The following is an 18,818-nucleotide window of genomic DNA, read 5'->3' as shown; positions in this document are numbered from 1 at the left end:
TGGAGAACCATCCAGCCAGTGCTGAGGCAAAGAGGAAAAACCAAGCTCTGCAGGTGGGTTTGAAAGGTTTTCCTTTTCTTTTCAGTGAAAAATTGCAGAGAAGCAGAGTGACCTAATGGATAGAGCACGGGCTTGGGAGTCAGAAGGAGCTGGGTTCTGATCCCGGCTCTGCCATGTGTCTGCTGTGTGACCTTGGGCAAGTCACTTGACTTCTCTGTGCCCTCAATTCCCTCATCTGTAAAGTGCAGATTAAGACTGGGAACCCTATGTGGGACATAGACTGTGTCCAATCTGAATGGCTTGTATCTACCTCAGTGCTTAGTGCAATGCCTGGCACATGGTAAGCACTTAACAAATACCATTTAAAAAAAGCCAAGTGACCTCCTGACATATCTTAAATGATACAGAACGGCAAATTCGTTTTTGAAGTATTCTCTCCATCACAGCATTGTTTCCAGCTGCCAAAGGTGGACATATTTCTCCTGCAGAGGCACATCAATGGCAGGCTGTGCCACACTTCTAGAAGAGACCTGTGCTCTTCCCACCCCCTGCCACCTAGTACTTAAGGAAGTGATGTCAACAGAGGACGTGGGTTCTAATCCCATCACCGCTACTTGTCAGCTGTGTGACTTTAGGCAAGCCACTTCACTTCTCTGTGCCTCAGTTGCCTCATCTGTAAAATGGGAATTATGACTGTGAGCCTCACCTGGGACAACGTGATAAGCTTGTATCTCCCCCAGCATTTAGAACAATGCTTGGCACTTAGTAAGCACTGAACAAATACCACTGGCTAAGAATGGTCCAACTCAGACTCACAAGAGGGGTGAGGGAGAGAGGGGGATATCCCTAGTCCCTGAAGAAGTGATGTCAGCATCCCTGCCAGTTTAAAATGGATCAATTTAGACTCTCAGAGGGGTGGGAAGGAGAGGGGATCCCCCTAGCCCCTGAGGAAGTGATGTCAGCATCCCTATTAGATTAGAATGGTCCAATTTAATGATGGTATTTTTTAAGCACTTACTATGTGCCAAGCACTCTTATAAGCACTAGGATAGATACAAGGTAATCAGGTTGTCCCATGTGGGGCTCACAGTCTTAATCCCCATTTTACAGATGAGGTAACTGAAGCACAGAGAAGTGAAGCGACTTGCCCAAAGTCACACAGCTGACAAGTGGTGGAGTAGGGATTAGAAATGTTGTCCGCATAGGCCAATGGATTAAAATGGCCCAACTCATACTCTGGAGAAAGGAGGAATAGGAAATCCTATTTGTTACCGATTTGTCCATTCCAAGCGCTTAGTACAGTGCTCTGCACATAGTAAGCGCTCAATAAATACTATTGAATGAATGAATGAATGAAAATCCCACTAGCCCCTGATGAAGTGATGTTAGCATCCAGTTGTTTCGGGACATTTAATTCTCTCCTCAAACCCTTGTTTCCCTATTTCCCCCATCTCTTGCCCCTAATGACCTGGCCACATACTTTGATCAGCAGGCATGATCTCCCTAAAATCTTCCCTGCTCCTCTCCAGTTCCTCCCAACTCCTGCTCCTCCTTTGACTTTCCCATCTTTCCTAGCGGTATCTCAAGAGGTGATCTCCTGCCTTCTCTCAAAATCCACCCCCCGACCTGTACCTCTGACCCATCCCTCTGCACCTTATCAAAGATCTTGTCCCCTCCTTTCCTCCCTCCCTAACTGCCATCTTCAACTGTTCGCTCTCCAAGGCCTTCTTTCCCCACTGCTTTCAAACATGTTCATGTCTCTCCTATCCTAAAAAACTCTCCCTCAACTCCATGGCTCCCTCCAGTTATTGCTCCATCTCCTTCCTACCATTCCTCTCCAAACTCCTTGTGTGAGCTGTCCACAGCCGTTGTTTCAAATTCCTCTTCCACAATTCTTTCCTTGACTCTCTCCGATCTGGCCTCCATCCACTCCACCCCTCAAAAGTCACCAATTATCTCCTTCTTGCCAAATCACAAGGCCTCTACACCATCCTAATCCTCCTCCTCCTCTCAGCCACCTTTGACACTATGGACCACCCCCTTCACCTGGAAACATTATCCAATCTTGGCTTTCACTAACACTGTCCTCTCCTGGTTCTCCTCCTATCTCTCAGACTGTTCATTCTCAGGCTCTTTCATGGGTTCCTCCTCTGACTCCCAATCCGACTCTGTGTGTGTGTGTGTGGGTGTGTGTGTGTGGATCCCTCAGGGCTCAGTTCAGGATCCCCATCTATTCTCCATCTACAGCCACTCCCTTGGAGAACTGATTCGCTCCCATGGCTTCAACTACCACCTCTATGAAGATGATTCCCAAATCTACACTTCCAGTGCAGATCTCTCTCCTTCTCTGCAGTCTCACAGTTCTTCCTGCCTTCGGGCCATCTCTACTTATATATCCCTCCAACACCTCAACATATCCAAAACAGACAGGCCATCCAAACCGTGTCCTCCCCATGACTTTCCCATCACTGTAGGCAGCACCACCATCCTTCCTCTCTCATAAACCCGTAACCTTGGCGTTCGATCCACTGTACTCAACCCACATATTCAATCTGTCACCAAATCCTGTCGGTTCAACCTTCAGACCGTTGCTAAAATCCACCCTTTCCTCTCCATCCAAACTCTCCATCCAAACATAAAATCCATGTTAATCCGTGCATTTATACTATCCCACCTTGATTACTGCATCAGCCTACCTTACTGACCTCCCTGCCTCCTGTCTCTCCCCACTCCACTCCATACTTCACTCTGCTGCCCGGATCATTTTTCTACAGAAATATTCAGTCCACGTTTCCCCATTCCTCAAGAAGCTCCAGTGGTTGCCCCTCCACCTCCACATCAAACAGCAGCTCCTTACCATAGGCTTTAAAACATTCAATCATTTTACCCCCACCTACCTTACCTCCCTGATTTCCTAGTACAACCCAGCCCACACTGTGCTCCTCTGATGCCAACCTTCTCACTGTACCTCGAGCCCATTAATCTCACCGTTGACCTCTCGCCCGCATCCTCTGTCTGACCTGGGACGCCCTCCCTCCTTTTATCTGACAATTACTCTCCCCACCTTCAAAGTCTTACTAAAAGTACATCTCCACCAAGAAGCCTTCTCCTATTGAACCCTTATTTCCTCTTCTCCAACTCCCTTCTGTGCCGCCCTTGCCCTTGGATTTGTACCCTTTATTCACCCTTGTTTCATCTCCACAGCACTTAGGTTCATATCTATAATTCATTTATTTTCCTTAATGTCTGACTCTCTCTCTCTAGACCGAAAGTTCATTATGGGCAGGGAATGTGTCTACCAAATCTGTGGTGGTGTATTCTCCCAAGTGCTTAGTACAGTGCTCTGCAGGCAGTAAGTACTCGATAAATATGACCGATTGATTAGAATGGTCCATCTCAGACTCTCGAGATGGTTGGGAGGGAGAGGGTTCCTTCAAGGTCCCAGGGGAGTGATATCAGCATCCCTGCTGGATTAGAACAATCCAACTCAGACTCTCTAGAGGGATGGGAAAGAGAGGGGATTCCCCTGGTCCCCCAGGAAGTGATGTCAGCATCCCTGCTGGATTAGAACAGCCCAACTGGGACACAATTCCCTCCCTTCACCCTCCATTTAATCCAGGCTACGCCCATCCCTGGAAACCAACCGTGGTACCATGCACATACATAAAATTAGAGAACCAAATAACCAATTGTAAGCAGGTGACGCCAACCCATTTCAACCAGTTGGGCTCCCCCCATGGCCCGCACCCCCACACCCACTTCTCACAGCACCAGCAGCAAGTCGAACACTCAACAGGCATGTCGACAAAGAGGAAAGGATTCGGGAAGTTCTCCGGGCTGGTCGTTCGGTGGACAATGATGGAATCCAGTGAAAACTCCCTCCTCCCCCAGAAAACTCCAATCTCCAGTGAAAATCAGTAGGTCTCAACCGGCATAGCCCACACGGAACAAGACACTTTTTCCCCACGGTTTTATCAGCTTCCAGAAAGTCCAACATTCAGCCCAATCAACTCAGGTAACAAACCAGAACTGAGGAGAACAAACACATTTCCGCTTCACCCGACCCACTTTCTGGACATCCCATATGTGTATGGAATTTTTCAGCAAGGAAGGGCTGAAGAGGATAATTGTGACATATTTTCAAGCAATTCTTTTCTTCTGAGAAGCTCCAAATATCTATGCATTTTGCCATCTACAGACAGGTATCAATTATTGGTCCTTGGCTTACAAAGGATGCCAAGTACAGAACATTTCAGTAACTTACCCACTGACGGGCAATCCAATCCCTCTGAACCAACTTCACTCACCCAGACCTCGCTCCCGGGGCTTGTTCTCTTTTCCTCAGCACCCAGGTGATCCCCTGGAAATACGGTTGATGTCCTGGACTTCCCAACCTTTTGGGGCTGGGAGCATATCACTTTGGAGATCCCATCTTGGCTGTCACCCCAAAGGCTCAAGCATGCTTCCCAGCTTAGGGGTGTGTTTGCTTACGGCAGAAGAAGGGACTGAAAATTTGGGGAAGCACAGCATATCTGGAAGTTCCAAGACTTCCGCCAAAACCCAGGATCCACAGACCCTGCCGGCACCTTCTCCCGGCAACACAAGAGACAAATGACACAACAACGATTTCAGAGATTTCAAAAGAGATCAATCTCCAAGCGAAATATTTATAAATATCAACTCAAAGACACTTAGTTCTTCCGTGAAAAAGATTTTTCAACTAAATCAACGAACAGCTTTAAGATTCCAAATATTTTTCATCACAATCTCACAAAACAGACTTTATTCAATGTGAGAAACAAGGGCACATAAACTTGAAAAAAGTATATTTCCACCTGAAGGAAACTATGCACCATCCAAAATACAGGCAACCCTAGTAGAGATGTAAAGTTGGGAAGCTAACTCATCACTGCTCAGCCTTTATCAACAACTCGAGTGATGAAGTGATTAAAAAACCACCTACAGATCCAATGTGATCACACTGTGTACAACTAATTTGAGTTGGCATATGAGCTCTGTGAGGGACACAGACTGTATCCAATCTGATTAGTTTATATATACCCCAGAGCTTAGTTCAGTGTCTAGCACATAGTAAGCACTTAAATATCATTTTTAAAAAAAGGACAAAATGATTTTTGTGACCTAGCTTCCACCCTAACAAGCAATCGATCAGTTCTCTCCCTGAGGCAAACTGTACAAACCCACTGTCCACAAGGGCATTGGTGATCAAACTTAGTCAAACCCTTGGTCATCTAGGATATGATATGGAGTGAGCCAAGGTCTAGAGACCTGGCTTCATCCTACGGCTCAATGGGCAGCATAGCCAAGATCATGGTAACAATCAAAGGAAGGCTCAAACTTGTCCAATAATAATAATAATGATAATTGTGCTATCTGTTAAGCAGCGTGGCTCAGTGGAAAGAGCCGGGGCTTGGGAGTCAGAGGCCGTGGTTCTAATACCGGCTCTGCCACCTATCAGCTGTGTGACTTTGGGCAAGTCACTTCACTTCTCTGTGCCTCAGTTCCCTCATCTGTAAAATGGGGATTAAGACTGTGAGTGCCACGAGGGACAACTTAATGACCTTGTATCTACCCAGTGCTCAGAACAGTGCTTGGCACATAGTAAGCACTTAAATACCAAAATTATTATTATTATTATTATTATTAAGCGCTTACTATGTGCCAAGCACTGTACTATGCTCTGGGGTAGATACAAGATCATCAGGTAAAATGGGGATTAAGACTGTGAGCCCCACATGGGACAACCTGATTACCCTGTATCTACCCCAGCGCTTCAAAGAGTGCCTGGAACATAGTAAGCACTGAACAAATGCAATTACTATTATTATTATTATCATCAGGTCCCACATAGGGCTCACAATCCAAGTAGGAAAGAGAACAGATATTGAATTCCAGTTTTACAGATGAGGGAACTGAAGCACAGAGAAGTGAAGTGACTCACCCAAGGTCACACAGCAGATAAGTGACGGAGCCGGGATTAGAACCCAGGCCCTCTGACTCCCAGGTCCATGCTCTTTTCATCAGGCGATACTGCTTCAAGAAACAGTCTCATCTTATCCCCGTGGCTTCCTAAATGAACCACAAGATCCTCTATGTTCCTTACTGACGGACTGAGTACAGCTCTCTGTTCTGCACATGGTAGGAGATCAGTAAATCAATCATTTATTGAGAGCTTATTGTATGCACAGCACTGTGCTAAACACTTAGGAGAGTACAATATAACTGAGTGGTAGGCATGTTCCCTGTCCTTCATTGTGGGACACTGTGTGTGGCCCAGTGAAGAGAGAACGGGCCTGGAAGTCAGAACCACCTGGCTTCTAATCTCAGCCCCGTTTCTTGTCTGCTGTGTGACTTTGGGCAAGTCACTTAACCTCTCTACGCCTCAATTACCTCATCTGCAAAATGGGGATTAAGACTGTGAGTCCCCTCAGTCTGTAGCTACCCCAGCGTTTTGGTATAGTTCCTGGCACTTAACAGATACTGTTAAAAAAAATGAGTTTACAACCTAGAGGGGAAATAATATAAATAAGAGTGATTTACAAATCACAAATCCCCTGTCCCAGTCACCTTCCTCCGGCGGGGAAAGCTAAACCCCGCATTTCGCTATCCCAGCAGTCCAAACTTCAGTCCCGTTCCCCAATCCCTCAAGGTCCTCTTTCAAATCATCCAACTGTCCATCTCAGCCACCCCTCCTAGAGTTTTGAGAATCCAACTAGCCGATTTCCTTGGTACTAGTGACCCAGGCGCATTGCAAACACACCAAGAAACAGACTTCTTTTCCAGCATCTCATTTTCAACCGCTGGACTACTGGTCAAGGAATTCAAAATAAGCATTTATAAATATCAACGCGGAAGGAATCTGAGCCACGCAAAACGTTTCGAAAGCCGAAGCACAAATCTGCCCTCTAGTGAGCTCAATGTCACTGCTCCTCCCAAACTGCCTCTTTCGCAGCCGGAGAATAACCAGGAGAATTGGGCCCATAAATAAAAACAAAAGATTGATCGACAAGCTATAAGAAAGTGAGCAAGAAAATGCATTCTGGTGGGGGTGAGATCTATTGTTTTTTCCCTGAGAACACTCTGAGATGCTCTCAAAACTCAAATTCTCATCAGATTTTTCCCAGTTTGTTGCATTTTAACAGACTGCCATAAAACAAATGATGTATTTTGCTCTGCTTGATTGGGGGAATTTGATTTTACATTTCAAACTGCACAGAAAATCAGCTCAAAAAAATAACACGTTTTAAGGAGGAAAAGAACTTGCCCTGGAGTTGAGTTTTGAGGTTCTCTTAATGAGTAGCACAAGGACCCATTTCAAACTTTTTGTTATGCTCTAAATGAAGATTGGTATGAAATGATAGCAGAAAGTTCAGCCACACAGTACAATTCATTGTTTGGAAACATAAGAACGGATTAGCAAATGCCCTGCACTGGGAAAAAAAAAAAATTCTGGCCAACTGGCGTGTTTGTTTCTGGTGAGACGGTATGATGTGGGGAATCGACACCGACTTTATAGGCAAACCCTAAACATTCCTCCCACTTTTATTCCATTGGAACGGTTCTGGAGAGTCTTAAGAACTGGAGCGGTTCTCTGTGCCCACAGATATTGTAGACGGAAAATTTGATTTTAACAAAGGAACTTGGCCACCATCAAGGAAGAAACATTCATGGAACTTTACAACCGGAATTGGACCCAAGGCAACAACTAGACCGTCGATATGTTGAACTGGTCTTAAAACCAGGACTTGCTTCACCACGGCTAAACTAAAACCAACTGTCAAAAAGTTCCATCTGGGGCAGCAGAGTTAGCAAAAAAGGGAGTCCAAAATGCCACAAAGGGCACTCTGGGTTTTTGGTTGGCACTGTCCCTGTCTAGGAGAGATGGGTGAACAATCTTCTCCCCCGAGGCTTATTCTTATTAATATAAGAATAATATTATTATATTAACATAAGAATAATTAATAAGAAGAAATGTGGTATTTGTTAAGCGCTTACTATGTGCCAGGCGCTGTTCTAAGCGCTGGGCTGGATACAAGCAAATCATATTGGACACAGTCCTTGCCCCACAGTACTCTGCACACAGTAAGCCCTCACTAAATATGACTGATTGACTGACCGGCTCACAGTCATAATTCCCATTTTACAGATGAGGGAACTGAAGCCCAAAGAAGTTAAGTGATTTGCCCAAGGTTACAGTGAAAGAGCCGGAATTAGAACCCAGGTCCTTCTGATTCCCACATCTCCCGGGGACCCCACCATGGCCTCGATGTGGCTTCTCCCTTGACCTTGGACCACGGCCCAATCTCCGGGAGCACAGGTCAACAGGGTCGCCGTTGGGGCTGGGGAGGGGAGATTTGTCTCTGCAGCCTCCTCATCTGTGATCACCCCAGCTGCGGCCTGGAGACTCATGGTCTGTACATCCCAAGTGCTTAGTACAGTGCTCTGCACATAGTAAGTGTTCAATAAATACTATTAAATGAATTAATTAATTGCAGGGGCCGGAGACGGTGACAAACAACAGATTCACCAGTCACATGCTCGATCGTGCCTGACATTGTACTAGGGGCTTGGGAACGTACAACTGAGTCAGCAGACATCATCCCTGACCTCAAGGAGTTTCTCTAGACTGTAAGCTTGTCATGGGCACGGAATGTGTCTGTTATATTGTCCTATTGTCCTCTCCCAAGTGTCAGAACAGTTCTCTGCACAGAGTAAGTGCTCAATAAATACGACTGACAGACTGACTGATGTTCTACCAGGCAGACAAACACTGAAATAAATTCAGAAGGCAGAAGGAAAAGAGGATATGCAGGAGTTAGCTCACAGGTAACAAGGTTTTAAGATAAGTTGGTGAGTACATGAGTTGGGTCTGAGGACCAAGTGCTGAAGTGAAAGTTGAGGGATGGGAAGTAGAGCCATTGTTCTTGTCTGTCCGTCTCCCCCGATTAGACTGTAAGCCCGTCAAACGGCAGGGACTGTCTCTATCTGTTGCCGACTTGTTCATCCCAAGCGCTTAGTACAGTGCTCTGCACATAGTAAGTGCTCAATAAATACTATTGAATGAATGAAAGTAGAGAAAAATTCGGAGATTTATCAGAAAAGGCCTCCTGAAGGAGATGCTATGATCCGGGAAGGGCTCGGAAAACAGGAAGCGCAATGGTCTGCCAGATGTGAAAAAGGATGAATTTCCAGGCACTAGAGAGGGTGTGCGCGAGAAGTCAGTTTCGAGAGATTATGAGGCACAATGAGTAGGTTGGCGCGAGTGGAGCAAAGTGTGCAAGTTGGAGTGTAGTGGGAGGGGAGTGAGGATAAATAGCGGGAAGAGAGCTGTCTGAGTGCCTCAAAACTAAAAGTTTACAAGTTTCTGCTTGATTTGGAGAGGTATGGGCATCCACTGGGTGTTTTTTGTAGAAATATGATCCGGGCAGCAGAGTGAAGGAAGCAATGATGGCGTAGGGGAACGAGCACAAGGCCTAGGAGCCAGAGGACTTGGGTTCTAATCCCAGCTCCGCCACCCGCCTGCTGTGTGACCTTGGGCGAATCGCTTCACTCCTGTGCACCTCAGTTTTCTCTCCTGCAAAACAAGAATTAAATACCTGTTCTCCCCCATGTGAGCCCCATGTGGGACAGGGAATGTATCTGGCCCGATTAACCTGAATCTCCCCCATCGCTTGCAGCAGTACTTGATACATAGTAAGCGCTTAGCGAATACCTTAAAAACGAAGAAGTGATGGACTGCAACCTCGTTGTGAGCAGGGAACGTGTCTACCAACTCTGTTATACTGTCCACTCCTAAGTGCTCAGTTCAGTGCTTGGTGCCCAGTAAGAGCTCTATAAATATGACTGATTGATCGACTGAAGGATTGGAGAGGGAGATCAGGAGAGGAAACTGATGCAGTAGTCAAGTCCGGCTTTGTCAATAATAATAATAATAATGTTGGTATTTGTTAAGCGCTTACTATGTGCCGAGCACTGTTCTAAGCGCTGGGGTAGACACAGGGGAATCAGGATGTCCCACGTGGGGCTCACAGTCTTAATCCCTATTTTACAGATGAGGTAACTGAGGCACAGAGAAGTTAAGTGACTTGCCCACAGTCACTCAGCTGACAAGTGGCAGAGCCGGGATTTGAACTCATGACCTCTGACTCCAAAGCCCGTGCTCTTTCCACTGAGCCACGCTGCTTCTCTGTCAAGCATACACATGCATACAGGCACGCACATACATGCACACAGGCATGCACACACACAATCACTGCGGCAGGCAATACCCCCCACCCTTGCTCTTTGGCCTTCCTGGAGGGGTGCTCACCATCTACCCCAAGCTCACCAATCTGACTTTATCTGCCCCAGCGCTTAGTACAGTGCCTGACACATAGTAAGCGCTTAACAAATACCACAATAACAATAATAATCCTCCCAGCCAGGGTCACCTCAATCAATCCACAAACCCTGTCCAATCCTCTTTACTTGTAGCCACCCCAGGGTATAGTGCAGCGCCTGGCACATATTGCTACACGATGATCATAATGATTGAGCACTTAGCTGTGTGCAGAACACTGGGCCAAGCTGTGAAGAGAGTCCCCAACAGGACAGAGGGGGATAGACGGGCCAGTCAGTGCGCTGTATTTACTGGGCGCTTGCTGTGTGCAAAGCACTGTTCTAAGTGCTCAGGGAGATAATGCAGTATAAGAGATGAACTGCCTGCCTACAAGGAGCTTCCAGTGTCATCCCTTAAAATAATGCTTGGCACATAGTAAGTGCTAGGAAGCAGCATGATGTAGCGGACAGAGCACGGGCCAGGGATTCAGAAGGTCATGGGTTCTAATCCCAGCTCTGCCACTTGTCTTCTGTGTGGCCTTGGGCAAGCCACTTCACTTCTCTGGGTCTCAGTGACCTCCTCTGTAAACTGGGGATTAGGACTGTGAGTCCCATGAGGGTCAGGGACTGTGTCCAACCCGATTGGATTGTATCCACCCCAGTATACTGCCTGGCACGTAGTAAGCGCTTAACAAATGTCACAATTATTAGTACTACTATTAACAAATACCATAATTATTGCTAGAGGGGCGGCTGCTGCCTGGGCCCTGCCGCAGGAGGGGAAGAGGAAGAAGAAGAAGAGGAGGAGGAGGAAGAGGAGGAGGAAGAGGAAGAGGAGGAAGAGGAGGAGGAAGAGGAGGAGGAAGAGGAGGAGGAAGAGGTGAAAGAAGAGGAGGAGGAAGAAGAGGAGAAAGAACAGGAGGAGGAAGAAGAGGAGAAGAGAAGGAGGAAGAGGTGAAAGAAGAGGAGGAGGAAGAAGAGGAGAAAGAACAGGAGGAGGAAGAAGAGGAGAAGAGAAGGAAGAAGAGGAGGAAAGGAGGAGAAAGAAGAGGAGGAGGAAGAAGAAAACGAAAAAGAAGACAAAGAAGAGGAGGAGGAGGAAGAGGAAGAGAAGGAGGAGGAAGAAGAGGAGGAGGGAGAGGAGAAGAGGAGAAAGAGGAAAAGGAAGAGGAGGAGGAAGAGGAAAAGAAAAGGAAGAAGAGGAGGAGGAAGAAAAAGAAGAGGAAGAAGAGGAAGAGGACGAGGGAGAGGAGGAAGAAGAGGAAAAGGAGGAGGAAGAGGAGGAGGAGGAGGGAGAGGAGAAGAGGAGGAAGAGGAAAAGAAAAGGAGGAGGAGGAGAAAGAAGAGGAGGAGGAGGAAGAAGAGGAGGAGGAGGAAGAAGAGGAGGAGGAGAAAGAAGAGGAGGAGGAGGAAGAAGAGGAGGAGGAGGAAGAAGAGGAAGAGGAGAAAGAAGAGGAGGAGGAGAAAAAGAGGAGGAGGAGAAAAAGAGGAGGAGGAGAAGGAAGAAGAGAAGGGAGAGGAGAAGAGGAGAAAGAGAAGGAAGAGGAAAAGAAGAGAAGGAAGAGAAGGAGGAAGAAGAGGAGGAGGAGGAGGAGAAGAGGAGATGCCTGTGCCGCCCCCCGCCCCGCGCCCCCCTCCTCACCTTGGGTTTGTACAGCCACTTTCGGAACCTGTTCATCATCGCCGCAGCCGCCCCGACCCCCGCAACCGGCTGCGCCCCGGGGACCCGGCCCTGCGGGGGGGCCGGACCGGACCGGACCGGGCAGACCGGGACCCCCGGGACCACCGGGACGCGGGGAGATGCTGCTCCCGCCGCTGCTGCTGCTGCTGCTGCTGCTGCAACCGCTGGAGCTGCCGCTGCAACCGCTGGAGCTGCCGCTGCAACTGCGGGAGCCGCCGCTGCAACGGCTGGAGCTGCTGCAAACGCTGGAGCTGCTGCAACGGCTGCAGCTGCCGCTGCTGCAACGGCTGGAGCTGCTGCGCTTGCCGGAGCAGCCGCTGCAACGGTTGCAGCAGCTCCTGCAATTGCCGGAGCTGCTGCTGCTGCAGCAGCCGATGATGCCGCCTCCCCCTGCTGCGCGTCCCGGCGGCCGGAGACGTTGTCGCGGGGTCTGGCGGCTCCCGGCAGCCGTGTCCTGCTTCCCGCTGACCTCCCTCCTCCTTTTCTCCCGTTTTTCCCGGCCGCTCCGCTCCCTGACAGCCCCGAAACATTAAAGTCACGGCCCGGCCGCCTCGGCGCATGCGCCGCTCTGCCCCCTCCCACCCCCGGACCGAAGCCAAGGGCGGCCCCGACCGTTGCTCCGGACCCTGCCGAGACTACAAATCCCGGCGTCCTTTGCGAGAGGCGGGCCCCTTGGAGACGGGCTCCGGCGGGCGCGCGGGCTTCTGGGAATTGTAGTCCCGCCTTCGGAGGGGGAAAAAGCCGGGGGCGCTCTGCATGCTGGGACTTGTAGTCCCCCCCTCCGCCGTCAGTCCCGGTTGCCGGGCGACGGAGCGCCAACGAGCCCACCGAGCCCCTTCCGACCCTCGAGCCTCCTCTCCTTCCTTCTCCCTCTGCAACTGGATCCGGACAGCTTCTTCGGTCGCTCCGAGGCCCGGAGGGAAGGGGGAGGGTGGACTACAAGTCCCAGACGCCACCGCGCTCCGCCGAGCCTCGGCAACGGGGCTGGCCTGGGAGATGCTCCGCGTCCCAGTCGGTATCCAGGCAACGGGCATCTGGACCCGAGAGGTAGGGAGAGGAGCGGTCTGGGGAAGAAGGGGGAGTTGGGGAGGGGGATAGGATGGAAAAAAAAATACCAAAATGAGGCCAGGAGAGTGAGGAGTCGAAATTTACTCCTTCCTTCTTTTTTACAGCCAGCTCCGGATTGTTAAATTCATTCATTCATGAGTATTTATTGAGCGCTTACTATGTGCAGAGTACTAAGCGCTCGGAATGTACAATTCGGCAACAGATAGAGACAATCCCCTACCCAATGACGGGCTCACAGTCGAAAAGGGGGAGACAGCAAAGCAAAAACAACAAAACAAGACATCATCAGGATAAGTGCTAAGAGGCTGTTGCACGTTTGAGTTCATTTCTCTTAATGTTGCTTTTAAAAATAATTATCATTATTATTACGAAATTTGTTGTTTAGAGAAGCAGCGTGGGTCAGCGGAAAGAGCACGGGCTTGGGAGTCAGAAGGTTTTGGCGTTAATCCCAGCTCTGCCACTTATCAGCTGTGTGACTTTGGGCAAGTCGCTTCACTTTTTCAGACCTCAGTTACCTCATGTGTAAAATGGGGATGAAGACTGTGAGCCCCACGTGGGACTACCTGATTGCCTTGTATCTTTCCCAGTGCTTGGCACACAGTAAGCCCTTAACAAATGCCATTGTTATTAGTGGAAAGAACACGGACTTGGCGGTCATCGGTTCTAATTCCGGCTCTGCCACTTGTCAGCTATGTGACTTTGGGCAAGTCACTTCACTTCTCTGTGCCTCAATTACCTCATCTGTAAAATGGGGATTAAGGCTGTGAGCCCCACGTGGGACAACCTGATAACCTTGTATCTACCCCAGGACTTAGAAGACTACTTGGCACGTAATAAGCACTTAACAAATGTCATCAGTGTTATTATTATCATTTGTTAAGCCCTAACTATGTGCCAGGCACTGAACTAAGTGCTGAGGTCGATATAAGGCTAAGGCTTCCCAGACTAAGCCCCACTTTTCCTCATCTCCTACCCCCTTCTCTGTCACCCTGATTTGCTCCCTTTACTCTTCCCCCCGTCCCTGCCCCACAGCACTTATATATATCTGCCATTTGTTTTATTTATAAGAAGCAGCGTGGCTTAGTGGAAAGAGCCTGGGCTTGGGAGTCAGAGGTCATGAGTTCGAATCCTGACTCTGCCACCTGTAAGCTGTGTGACTGTGGGCAAGTCACTTAACTTCTCTGTGCCTCAGTTACCTCATCTGTAAAATGGAGACTAACTGTGAGCCTCACGTGGGACAACCTGATGACCCTGTATCTCCCCCAGTGCTTAGAACAGTGCTCTGCACGTAGCAAGCGCTTAACAAATACCAACATTATTATTATTATTTACTTTGATTGATGTCTTGATGCCTGTTTCCTTGTACTGATGTCTATCTCCCCCGCTCCAGGCTGTGAGATCACTGTGGTCAGGGATTGTCTCTCTTTATGGCTGTATTGTAATTTCCCAAGTGCTTGGTACAGTGTTCTGCACACAGTAAAGGCTCAATAAATACGATTGATTGAATGAGTGAATACAGTGCTCTGCACACAGTAAGTGCTCAGTCAATACAATTGAATGAATGAATGAATGAATCCAAGCAAATCAGGGTGGATACAGTCCCTGTCCTATGTGGGGCTCATTGTCCCAATCTCCATTTTACAGATGACTGAGGCCCAGAGAAGTAAAGTGACTTGCCCAAGGTCATATAGCAGACAAGTGGCAGAGGTGGATTAGAACCCATAACCTTCTGTCTCCCAGGCCCGTGCTGTGACCACTACGCCATGCTGCTTCTTAGTGCTTTCCTCTTGGATGTTTCTGCTCTTTTTTGTCTAAGGCTAAAAATAAAAAAATGCATCTTTTTTTAGTAATCCCAGGACACCTGCCTGTACTTTGCATAATGTTTCCAAGAATTTGCATGTCAATTCCAGGAGGCCCTAACTCCAGAAAGATAAGATGAAATCAAATTTATTAAGTCAACCAACTTAGGGTGCCCAAAGGGTTTGATTGACATGGCATATACAGTGTATTTTTTAAATTATCAGAGAAGGGAATAAATAACATAGTTGAAAGGAGTCAAAAGACCCAGGTTCTAGCAATCAGTCAATCAGTCATACTTAATAATAATAATAATGTCGGTATTTGTTAAGTGCTTACTATGTGCAGAGCACTGTTCTAAGCACTGGGGTAGATACAAGGTAATCAGGTAGTCCCACGTGAGGCTCACAGTCTTAATCCCCATTTTACAGATGAGGTAACAGGCACAGAGAAGTTGAGTGACTTGCCCACAGTCACACAGCTGACAAGTGGCAGAGTCGGAATTCACACCCATGACCTCTGACTCCCAAGCCCATGCTCTTTCCACTGAGCCATGCTGCTTCTCTACTTACTGAGCACTTACTATGTGTAGGGCATTGTACTAAACATTGGAGAGAGTATAATACAACAAAATTACCCGACAGGCTCCCCGTCCATAAGAAGCTTACAGTCTAGAGGGGGAGAGAGACATTAATGGAAATAACTCAGGATATATAAATTAAAGATATTTACATAAGTGCTGTGTGGTAGGGGGTGGGGCAAATACCAAATGTCCAAAGGTCATAGATCCAAAGGTCATAGACAACGCAGAAGGGAGAGCAAGCTGGGAAAAAGAGATATTAATCAGGGAAGGTCTCTGGGAGGAGATGTGACCTTAATAAGGCTTTGATGGAGGAAAAAATGGTAGTCTGGCATATAAGGGGGAAGGAATTCCAGGCTAAGGGGAGGATTTGGGAAAGGGGACGGCGAAATGGAGGAGATCAGGACAGAGTAAGCTGGCAGAAGAGGAGTGGAGTGAGCAGGCTGGGCTGGAGTAGGAGATCCGGGAAGTGAGGAAGGATGGGGCAAGCTGATTGAGTCTTTAAAGCCCATGGTAAGGAGTTTCTGTTTGATGTCGAGGTCAATGGGCAGCCATTGAGGATTTGGAGAAGTGGGGAGACATGGATTGAACGTTTTGGTTGAAAAATAATCCACGCCAGCAGAGCGCAGTATGGACTGGAAAGGGAAGAGAAAAAAGGCTGGGAGGTCAACGAGGAGGCAGTTGCAGTGGTCAAGGTGGATTAGCACAAATGCTCAGATCAGCGTCGTAGCAGTTTGGATGGAGAGGAAAGGACAGATTTCAACAGTGTTGTAAAGGTAGAACAGACAGGATTTGTTAACAGGTTGAGTATATGTGTGGAAAGAGAGAAGAGTTGAGGACAATGCCAAGGTTATGGGCTTCTGAGGTAGAGAGGACAGTGGTATTCATTCATTCAATAGTATTTATTGAGCACTTACTATGTGCAGAGCACTGTACTAAGCGCTTGGGATGAACAAGTCGGCAGCAGATAGAGACAGTCCCTGCCGTTTGACGGGCTTACAGTCTAATCGGGGGAGACGGACAGACAAGAACAATGGCACTAAACAGCGTCAAGGGGAAGAACATCTCGTAAAAACAATGGCAACTAAATAGAATCAAGGCGATGTACAATTCATTAACAAAATAAATAGGGTAACGAAAATATATACAGTTGAGCGGACGGGTACAGTGCTGTGGGGATGGGAAGGGAGAGGTGGAGGAGCAGAGGGAAAAGGGGAAAATGAGGCTTTAGCTGCGGAGAGGTAAAGGGGGGATGGCAGAGGGAGTAGAGGGGGAAGAGGAGCTCAGTCTGGGAAGGCCTCTTGGAGGAGGTGATTTTTAAGTAAGGTTTTGAAGAGGGAAAGAGAATCAGTTTGGCGGAGGTGAGGAGGGAGGGCGTTCCGGGACCGCGGGAGGACGTGACCCAGGGGTCGACGGCGGGATAGGCGAGACCGAGGGACGGCGAGGAGGTGGGCGGCAGAGGAGCGGAGCGTGCGGGGTGGGCGGTAGAAAGAGAGAAGGGAGGAGAGGTAGGAAGGGGCAAGGTGATGGAGAGCCTTGAAGCCTAGAGTGAGGAGTTTTTGTTTGGAGCGGAGGTCGATAGGCAACCACTGGAGTTGTTTAAGAAGGGGAGTGACATGCCCGGATCGTTTCTGCAGGAAGATGAGCCGGGCAGCGGAGTGAAGAATAGACCGGAGCGGGGCGAGAGAGGAGGAAGGGAGGTCAGAGAGAAGGCTGACACAGTAGTCTAGCCGGGATATAACGAGAGCCCGTAATAGTAAGGTAGCCGTTTGGGTGGAGAGGAAAGGGCGGATCTTGGCGATATTGTAGAGGTGAAACCGGCAGGTCTCGGTAACGGATAGGACGTGTGGGGTGAACGAGAGGGACGAGTCAAGGATGACACCGAGATTGCGGGCCTGCGGGATGGGAAGGATGGTCGTGCCATCCACGGTGATGGAGAAGTCTGGGAGCGGACCGGGCTTGGGAGGGAAGATGAGGAGCTCAGTCTTGCTCATGTTGAGTTTTAGGTGGCGGGCCGACATCCAGGTGGAGACGTCCTGTGGTATTGTCTACAGTGATGGGAAAGACGAGCCGTATAGGGTTTGGGTGGGAAAATAAGGAGCTCAGTTTGGGACATGTTTAGTTTGAGGTCAGTATATCATCCAGGGAGCACTTGTGTATATTTGTATATATTATTTATTACTCTATTTTATTAATTATATGTATATATCTTTGATTGTATTTATTTATTTTGATGGTATTGGTGCCTATGTGTTTTTTTCTGCTGTCTGTCTCCTCCTTTTAGACTGTGACCCCCGTTGTTGGGCAGGGATTGTCTCTATCGGTTGCCGAATTGTACATTCCAAGCGCTTAGTACAGTGCTCTGCACACAGTAAGCGCTGAATAAATATGATTGAATGAATGAATGCAAGATGTCTTGAAGGCAGGAAGCAATGTGAGATGGCAGGGAAGGATAGAAGTCAGGGCTTGGAGATGTAGATTTGGGAATCATCCACTTAGAGAAGGTAGTTGAAGCATGGGAGCGGAATGAGTTCTCCAAGGGAGTGAGTGTACATGGCGAGTAGGACACTCAGAACTGAGTCTTGAGGGACGCACACTATCAGAGGGTGGGAGGCAGAGGAGGAGCCAGCAAAAGAAACTGCAAAGGAGCAGTTCTAGAACCGAGAGAGGACAGTGTCTGTGAAGCCAAGGTTGGATAAAGTTTCGAGGAGAAGGGGGTGTTCTCCGGTGTAGAAAGCAACTGAGAGGACTGGGCAGGTTAGGATAGTCAGAGACTGTCGGATTTGGTGAGGAGAAGGTCATTGGTGACCTCAGAGAGGGCGGTTTCTGGGGAATGAAGGGGGCGAAAGCCAGATTGGAGGGGATCAAAGGCAGAACTGGAGGAGAGGAAGTGAAGAGGGTGGGTGAAAGCAACTCTCTCCAAAAGCTGTTCTAGTCCCAGCTGTATCTCTGGCCTGCTGGGTGGCCTTTAGATAAGACACTTGACCTCGTTGTTCCTCAGTTTCCTCAATTGTAAAATAGGGAAAGATTCCTGCGCCTCCTCCCTCTGAGATTGAGAACCCCCTGTGTGTGAGCCCTGGGTCCGACTATCCGGTATTTTAATAATAATGAATAATTATGGTATTTGTTAAGCGCTTACTATGTGCAGAGCACTGTTCTAAGCGCCGGGGTACATAAAGGGTAATCAGATTGTCCCGCGTGGGCCTCACATTTTTTAATCCCCATTTTTACAGATGGGGTAACTGAGGCACAGAGAAGTTAAGTGACTTGCCCAAGGTCACACAGCAGACAAGCGGCAGAACCGGGATCAGAACCCACGACCTCTGGCTCCCAAGCCCGTTTTCTTTCCACTAA

General features: G+C 48.3%; 2 protein-coding genes across 3 annotated transcripts in view; one reads left to right on the top strand and one right to left on the bottom strand.

Annotated features, from left to right (window-relative positions):
* Positions 1 to 12,123, bottom strand: part of ZFYVE28 (zinc finger FYVE-type containing 28) — a 158,440-nt gene extending 146,317 nt beyond the window's left edge. For both annotated transcript variants that reach the window (XM_029064186.2, XM_029064185.2), the window contains exon 1: positions 11,981 to 12,123. In XM_029064186.2, the coding sequence (XP_028920019.1) occupies positions 11,981 to 12,019 (39 nt within the window). In that variant the 5' untranslated portion in view covers positions 12,020 to 12,123. The remainder of the gene's footprint in view (positions 1 to 11,980) is intronic.
* Positions 12,124 to 12,805: 682 nt separating this feature from the next.
* CFAP99 (cilia and flagella associated protein 99) overlaps positions 12,806 to 18,818 on the top strand; it is a 109,896-nt gene continuing 103,883 nt past the window's right edge. Inside the window, exon 1 of the mRNA XM_029062119.2 lies at positions 12,806 to 13,066. The gene's annotated coding sequence lies outside the window, so the exon portion shown is untranslated. The remainder of the gene's footprint in view (positions 13,067 to 18,818) is intronic.

The sequence above is a fragment of the Ornithorhynchus anatinus genome, chromosome 4 (assembly GCF_004115215.2).
Source record: "Ornithorhynchus anatinus isolate Pmale09 chromosome 4, mOrnAna1.pri.v4, whole genome shotgun sequence".
In the NCBI taxonomy this organism is placed as follows: Eukaryota; Metazoa; Chordata; class Mammalia; order Monotremata; family Ornithorhynchidae; genus Ornithorhynchus; species Ornithorhynchus anatinus.
Note: the sequence above shows the minus strand (reverse complement) of the source record. Positions and strands in the feature narration are given on the sequence as shown.